The 8,176-nt window shown below is 33.3% G+C and overlaps 1 protein-coding gene across 1 annotated transcript; it reads left to right on the forward strand.

The window, feature by feature from the left end:
• Positions 1-208: 208 nt before the first annotated feature.
• On the forward strand, positions 209-4,418 carry LOC132727768 (uncharacterized). Its single transcript, XM_060713349.1, has 3 exons — positions 209-236; positions 1,620-2,654; positions 3,330-4,418. Exons 1-3 carry the CDS (start codon positions 209-211, stop codon positions 3,728-3,730), a joined length of 1,464 nt encoding a protein of 487 aa, XP_060569332.1. The 3' UTR covers positions 3,731-4,418.
• The last annotated feature ends 3,758 nt before the right edge of the window (positions 4,419-8,176 follow it).

Here is an 8,176-nt window from a genome sequence, read left to right on the forward strand (position 1 = left end):
TATTGCATAGTGTAGACACCCTACTTGAATAATTTTTTAAAAATATTTTGTGTCAAACCGGTGTTATCAGTGCCTTGACAGCCAAAAACTTGTAGAAAAATAGAACGTGTTCTAACTTTCTTGCAAGGAATTATCTTCTTGGATGTCACATAATTTCTCTTTAAAACTCCTTCAAGTAGGGTGTTTACACTTTGCAATACAAGAGAATATGATACTTCCATTCAAGACTTGGATAGGTGAAGACGGGCCCTAAGATACACTTCAAAGGAGGATTATAAAAATGGAGATAAAGCGGTTAACTGGCATATGCATTCGGTAATTTTCGTCACAACAACGCATTGATAAATACGTTTATCACAAAAGTTAATGTTTTATTTCTTTTTAACTAATTTAAATCTAAATATGTGTTTCAGAATAACATTAACTTAGTGTCTTTCTTGATAGAAGATTTTAATATTTGTTACAATGAATATACAAATTAAATTAAATTATTTTTAAAATTGTAAACGAAAACCTATAAAACAGTTCGTTCAGCATTTAGATCCTTAGTATTCATAAACCATAGAGGTGTTTTGCCATGCTTGTCAGATATTTTTGTATGCTAGCTATAAAAAATGGGTTTTATTTCAGATGTAAAAAGCAATACCGACGTTTTGTTAACGTGCCTTTATTTGTATGATTCCGTTTATTTCATCCAAACTTTACAGGAATGATCAATACCAAGTCTAGTTGTGCATATTGTCAGCATTTTTCGGTTCAATGATTTTTGTCAGAGTTATGGCCCTTTAATAATTTTTAATTTTAAAGTTTGTCCGGACTACTTCTCTTATACCAATAATGCAATTTCAATGAAACTTTACAGGATTGATCTGTAGCTCAAGTCCTTGCGCATATTGCAGGGGTATTCCGGTTGAATGATTTTTGGTTGAGTTATGGCCCTTTGATAAAAAGGTGTTTTTTTCTGTGTGTTGCCAGATACACAAAAGCTTGTTCGGACTACTCCTCATAAACTGCTGGTGCAATTTCATCCAAACTTTACAGGAATGATCAGTACCAAGTCTAGTTGTGCATATTGTCAGCATTTTCCGGTTTAATGATTTTTGTCAGAGTTATGGCCCTTTAATAATCTTTATTTGTAAAGTTTGTCCGGACTACTTCTCTTATACCACTAATGCAATTTCAATGAAACTTTACAGGATTGATCTGTAGCTCAAGTCCTTGCGCATTTTGCAGGGGTTTTCCGGTTGAATGATTTTTGGCCGAGTTATGGCTCTTTGATAAAAAGGTTTTTTTTTTCTGTGTGTTGCCAGATACGCAAAAGCTTGTCCGAACTACTCCTCATAAACAACTGGTGCAATTTTATCCAAACTTTACAGGAATGATCAGTACCAAGTATAGTTGTGCATTGTCCGTCTGTCTGTCCGTCTGTCACAAAATTTGTCCCAACATGAAATTGGCCATCATGAGGCGACACATGTGATTACTGATCGCTCTTGTTAATAAATAAATTACCTCATATAATTATGAAATGGATATCTTTTTTGCCTTTGTTAGTTAATGGATTACGACTTAAACTAAGCAGAAACATGATAATTTCTCTAATAAAATTAACATTTCAGATGAAGAACGTAAATGGAAAGACTGTATAAAGAAAAAAGATGTCAAGGCAGCAAGGGAAATGCTAGACGACGGCAATTTACCAAGTCAAGAAGTATTACAATTTGCTGTAAACAATTTTACTTCTAGCAATGAAACTCGGGAAATAGTCAAAGATATATGCCAGAGAATTGAAATACAATTGCAGGAGGAACATGAAGAAATTGAATATATAAAAGGCTGCTACAAGCATGATGACCCTTACAAAAATGTTGTTTTTGTTATCAAAACTTCAAAACCGACAACAATTAGGAGCCATTATCGCTTGTATGTAGTAGAACAAAACAATAACGAAACAACGAAAGAAATGGAAGGCGAAAATTGCACAGGATACCCATCCGAAGAAATGTTTCAAAGAGCTTGCGAGTGCTTGCGCATGAAGTCCCCTCATTTCATGGAAGCTCATAGCAATCTCACAAGAACATCTGTAAGGCCAGTTAAGTTGCGTAAACTGCAAACTCCTGAAAAAGCAGTTTGTATAGTTTTTTATGTTGAAGCTAAGGGTTACATTCCCATTGGAGAAAACGTCTTACCTGAACAGATAAAATACGATGATGATAAGGCATTTGTAACTGATGTTAGAGAAGGTCAATGTGCAACTGCCATTGCTGGACCTTGTGATAAGCATGACGATTTAAAAATCGGTTGTAAAATAGTATCAAACACGGATGATGCGGGCACACTTGGTTGTTTCGTTAATCATCCAAAAGATGGCTTATGTGCAATGTCTTGTGCACATGTTTTCTTAACTGTTGAAGCAATGAAAGTGGTTTACAAGTACGAGGAAAAACAGAACGTAGAGTCTCTGGGTACAATCAAATGTTTCCAGCCTGGAGAACCCGACCTATGTGGAGAAGTATGTGATATCAGGTTGTTTGGCAACATAAATAACTGCGGTATGGACATTGCGTTTTTCAAAGTTGATGAGAAACGTAAACCAAAAACAACTGCTTTTCCAGATGTTCCCGCAGAAAGGATCTCTCCTTTGATGAGTAATGGTAAAACAACTCCTTTAATACCTTTGTTGTGTACTATAGATTCATAATATTAAAAAAAGTCAATTACGACTTTTGTAAGATTTGTGATTTTATAAAATATATTCTGACAAAAAAACAACAACATCAGGTTAAACAGATTTTTTTAAACAGAAATAATTAAACAAATGTGATAATGCATATACAGAAAATTTACACGAAAATCTGTCGCAGCCAGTACTCGAACCACAGGTATTGCCGGTCCAGTAGATATCATTTACCGCTAGATCAGTTTTTCTTATTATAAATATATTCTTATGGCAAATAAATTTATAATTATATAAGGCCACTACGGTCCGTTACAGGAAAATATATATGAACGGGAGAAAGTCAAGAGCAGTAAATTGTACACAGAAATATCACAAGAAAACCGGCAGGTTGCAACTGTGACTTAAACCAATGGTATCCGGATTGTCGGTCCAGTATGCTTACCAGTACGCCACAGAGGCCGTTGCGTTTTCTTTGAGTACAACATCAATTGACGTTTAAATTATGTTACTTCGTTCATTTACCCTGATTATATACAAACCGGTTGAATTCAGTTAAATTGAGAAATGTCAGGTTTTGTCAGATATTTTTAGTATAATTTTATTCTTTCGGCATTTTATATAATTTTACATTTATTTACTTTATTTCTAGGTAGTGAATTGAGATATAATCCAAAATCTGTTATGCAAAACTCGAAAACAATGGAAATGACACTTTCTACTCAGTTCGTCAAATATGGAATGAAATCAAACTTAACTTCTGGAACGTATCAATGTTCTGGTGGATCAGTCAGACTAAAAGTCTCTGGAAGAAGGCAAGGAATATTTCGGTATGTTCTTGTCGACCAGATAGAGATAAGAGATAAAACTGGAAAGTTCTGTCAACCCGGTGATTCCGGTGCTATGGTGTTTGTAATAGATAAAAACAAAGACCTCATGGCTCTTGGTATTCTTACTGGTCGTATCGAAAGAATAACTTACGTGACACCGATCTGGAATATTTTGAAAGAAATTGGAATGCCATTACCATATGTTCTTGCTGAACCCATTTAGGCTCATGTGATCATATAAGAACTGAAACGTTCAGTTCTCTCGATTATGAACAATTGGGCAAAGCTTTAACTAGCATATTAGATCGGTAAGTAAAATAATTAGAATACACAAATGTATAAACTTCATGCGTAAATCCTAGACAAATTGACATAAATGAACTACAACTTTAAACTTCAAATTAGAAAAAAAAAATATTGCCCCTCATATTTGAAACTTGAAAGTAATCAATTATATTTCTTAGACATGGTGTTTGTCTGTATCTTATTTTCTTATGTTTTTGACACCTTTTTTAAATAATTCAAGTTATCTGCAATATTTTCATGTTACCTTAAAACGAAATAGTGTCGTCCTGGTTCTAGAGTTATTTTGGTAGTAATTATAAACTTTTTTAATTGAACCGTTTATAAAAAATGTTAAATGTCAATCAATATTCATACACGACAATTATACTCGTTTTAATCAGAAATGGAAGCAGTTACAGTCGTTATCTCTGTTTGATTTATAATTTTGCCACAATAAAAGGTCAAGATTATTTGTAGCAAAAATATTTGAAGAAAAATGTTCCATCTCTTATATGTACGAGGGTTGTCCAAACAATTCGTGCACTGCAATTATTGTCGTGAGAGTTATTGATAGAAAAACAGATTTCCCCTTCAAGTGATATATAATTCATTTGTTTTTATTAATAACTCTTTCGACAATAACTGCAGTGCACGAATTTTTTGAACAACCCTCGTATTATACAATCTAAGAGATGGATGACACTATATCTCTTTCATTTTAGCGGTGGTCAATCTCCGTGGACCGCGGTGGTATTCATCGTGAAAACGATTGAATTTTACAAGTATTTTATGGAACTTGTAAACTTTGTGAAAAAACATGTAATAGTACAGTTAAGAATTTATATTAGAGTCTACTAAAATAATTAATTTGTCTTTATTTTCCATTTCAGTATGTTTTTGGACGTCAATTTCAGAAGTTGCAACAGCTAGCGTCCGGGGCCGTACCGCTAGTCAAAAGTTATTGCAACCTGTACTTTTCCCTGACCCCGATTATTTAAGTTAACGTAATAATGCATTTATTTCCGTGTGAATAGACATGAATTTTGAACTGACAAGTTGTTCGGGCCCGTTTTGTTACCAAAAAAAAGTTATTTCACCAGGTATTTTCCGTATTTTTCCAGTAAATCCGATCGTTCAATCAGTTACAGGTGTAAACATATTTTTTTATACAATGAGTATCCCTATTTACCGACAAGAACCGTCAAGGACCGACAAGAACCCATGTGTTGTTAATAAACATGTACTCGTACATATTTAGTACATGCAAGACTTATTTATTTTCTTTTAATCTGAGTGTTTGTTTTTTGTTTCGTTTTTTTTATATAGAAAATTAAAAGTATGGTGACCGACAAGAAAAAAAATCTGATTCAACGCGTGTACTGTAACGTTCATACCGACAAGAAACCTTTTGTTACTTTATATAATCAGTTGCAAAATTTGTGTTGAAATTATTTTATGAACATGTTTCCACTTTTTCATTGAAGAAATTGTATGAATATCGATGACTACCGACAGGAAAAAATAATAAAGACATTCTTTGTAGCGAAGATTTACCGGCAAGACATTTCATTATAAACATGTATTTATTTCATTTCTAGATAATTATATTTAATCTTTACTACCGACAAGAAAACGGATGCATTAACATTTCTTTCTTTTGTTTTAATTTTTATTGTGATAATAAGCACCTCTGTCACGCACGTGGCTACAAGTTTTAACAAAAACAAATGTAATGTAGATCCCTGGAAAATAGGCCTAATAATATATCCTATAACGAAACATATAGCCTTTCAACCAGTAAATTAATGTTCAACACTTTTGATTAAGTTTTAATAAAGATATATTCGAAAAATTATATTTATTGTTTTCAGACTGGAATAGATCGGGTATGCAGATCCCTGAATGAATATGCAGAACAAGAAAAAGGTAGGATAGCGTGACTGATTTCTTAAATGATGAAATTTTGGGGTCAACATAGAACCTACATACCCGACATTAAAAACAATGAAAATAAATAAAATAACAATTTTATTCTTTGGTCTGTTTTATTTTTTATCTTTTGCGCTGATATTACATATACCAGCAATGTTTAATAAACTGCACAACGTAAACATGGTGTTGATTCCAATATCAAAATATACCTGTTTAAAAACCGTGTATCACACCCATGCTTTCATTTCATAGAAAATTGCCAAATTGAGGGATGATGTAATTTTGTTGTTAGACATCTTGAACCATTGATTGAAATAAAATAGGAGGTAGGTGTCAAATTTCTAATCTAAAGTATAAAAATCTGGAAACAAAGTGATCCTACGATCCTTTATTTAAGAATGAAGGATGACGTAATTTTTGTTGTAATATATATTTTCTGTCTATGAAATAAACAAGGGAAATACCTAAGCTGGGTAGGGGTCAAGTTTCTTATTTATCTAAACAATGTCAACTATTTTCTATTTCATAATATTTTTACAGAAAAAAAATAATGAGAACAAAAATCAGCAAGGCTAGGGCAACGTTCATAGGACATGTTTTCCGTCAGCTGTAATAAGCACGGAATACATATATTAAGTTACATGCATGTAGAAAAAAATCAACCAACTATCTGTTTAGTCTGTTATTTCATCAAACATTGTAAAATTGAGGGAACACTGTTTTATTTTTTTTTGTAGAAAGATGTGTTTTCCGTTGACTAATACATTCGGAGATTGGCGAGTAAAATTTCTAAACTCTATTCTAATATTTCATCGTAGATTGTAAAAATTTTGGGTGCTGTTATTTTTGTTGCAAGACATGAAATAAACATGGGGATGTAGTAAGAAATGTACTGTTAAAAGTGTATAATAACCAAAGAAATATCTTTTATATCAAAGAAAAGGCATCCTCAGTAGCCCAGGCCGTATACCGGTATCGGTATTAAAAAGCAGTATTTACGGATAGAGTACCGTGGGTTCTGGCGATGAGAATTTAACAATTAAAATCATTTAAAAAATGCAAGGACTGCGTATAAATTACTTATTCTTCATGTTAAGATAAAAGCATATCCACGGTCATAGACTTATGTAAGTTTTTGTGTTTGTTTATTTTTTTCTTTTCTAAGATTTACTTATTCTGACCCCCGCGTTACCCCGCAAAACACGGATGACTGATTTTAACGATAATATGACTGCAATCGTCGGATTTTGGTCCGCGATGGAAATAACTAGACACCGTGGATCGCGGGGGAATTGATTGTTTTTATCGCGGACCTCCATCGCGTTTGTCCGCGGTAGAAAAAAATCGTCCGCGGGGGTATCGCGGAAAAGGCAAAAGCCGCGGTGAGCGTACTGTAGGATACCGCAAACTCTGCTTTATAAAATAATTTGAGCGTATGTTGTTGTATTTTACTTATACGTTGGGAGTTTAATAAGTTTGTAGAACTTAATGTTAATACACAGTTTGTAAGATGGTTTCAATATTTTTTTTATTTACTTTTGCCTCAAATGCATTTGGCCCAATTTTCTTTCAAACAGGCTATGCCTTTGAAATAAAAGTCGTCTGTTTGGCCCCAAAACAGGCTTCTTAAGTAGCCTTGAGCTCATCATCGTTCCATAATATCGTTAAACCTGGAAAATAAAACCTGGGGTCAGGTCAAGACTGTTTTGCAGGTAATTTATTGCTCACACAAATTGAACGCATGAATAGGCGCTTGTGCAAGTCTGGACTTGTTAGGGGCTTTGTTATGCAAGGGCACCAATGGCTTACCTCACTTAATTGTTTCATGGTATTGACATAGTGGTATCCTGTAATTGAAGTATAAGAAGCCTGTAATTTACCAATATCATCTTTTTTGAGTTCAAATAAAAAGCAGCCATCATCTTGCCGGCTTTATCATTCAACTGACAGAAGTTTTAATCTGCACAGAAATAGAAAAACCTTGACTGGTATAGAACAAAACCGAGTTCTACCGTCCTATTGTACTTTTCGTATATGTATGGGGACGAATATTATATTGAAAGAAGCTCTTGAAGCTCTTCAAAAAGTACGAAGTACGTCTTGAATATATCTGTTAAATGTAAAAAAAGTCGGGGAAAAGTATGATCATCGGAAAGATTAATCGCAACAAAAATTATATAAAAATTGCAGACTCAAGAATGTTTAATTGTTAAGTTGGTGTGTTTTCATTATTTTTTATTTCTAGAAATGTGTTTCATGATAAGTAATATCATAAAAGTATTATCTAATGCAAATATGACATCGAGTTTTCAATGAATTCTTGAGAAGAACAAGTTAATTTTTGAAACTACAAAGCCCAGAGCAAATATATTTTGGCATGCTGTACCAATTCTGTTATTTTTTACAAAAGTTATATCTATTGTGACCCTTATGCCTTGGAAGCCACTTTCTT

This window comes from Ruditapes philippinarum, unplaced genomic scaffold (assembly GCF_026571515.1).
Source record: "Ruditapes philippinarum isolate M1 unplaced genomic scaffold, ASM2657151v2 ctg83_1_1_1_1, whole genome shotgun sequence".
Lineage (NCBI taxonomy): Eukaryota > Metazoa > Mollusca > Bivalvia > Venerida > Veneridae > Ruditapes > Ruditapes philippinarum.

What these genes read in the sequence shown, in the direction of transcription:
- LOC132727768 (XM_060713349.1), top strand. Translation starts at nt 209, where the DNA reads ATGATACTTCCATTCAAGACTTGGATAG. An exon ending in TCCATTCAAGACTTGGATAG is followed by an intron (nt 237 to 1,619) that starts GTGAAGACGGGC and finishes TTAACATTTCAG; the next exon opens with ATGAAGAACGTAAATGGAAA. An exon ending in CTCTCCTTTGATGAGTAATG is followed by an intron (nt 2,655 to 3,329) that starts GTAAAACAACTC and finishes CTTTATTTCTAG; the next exon opens with GTAGTGAATTGAGATATAAT.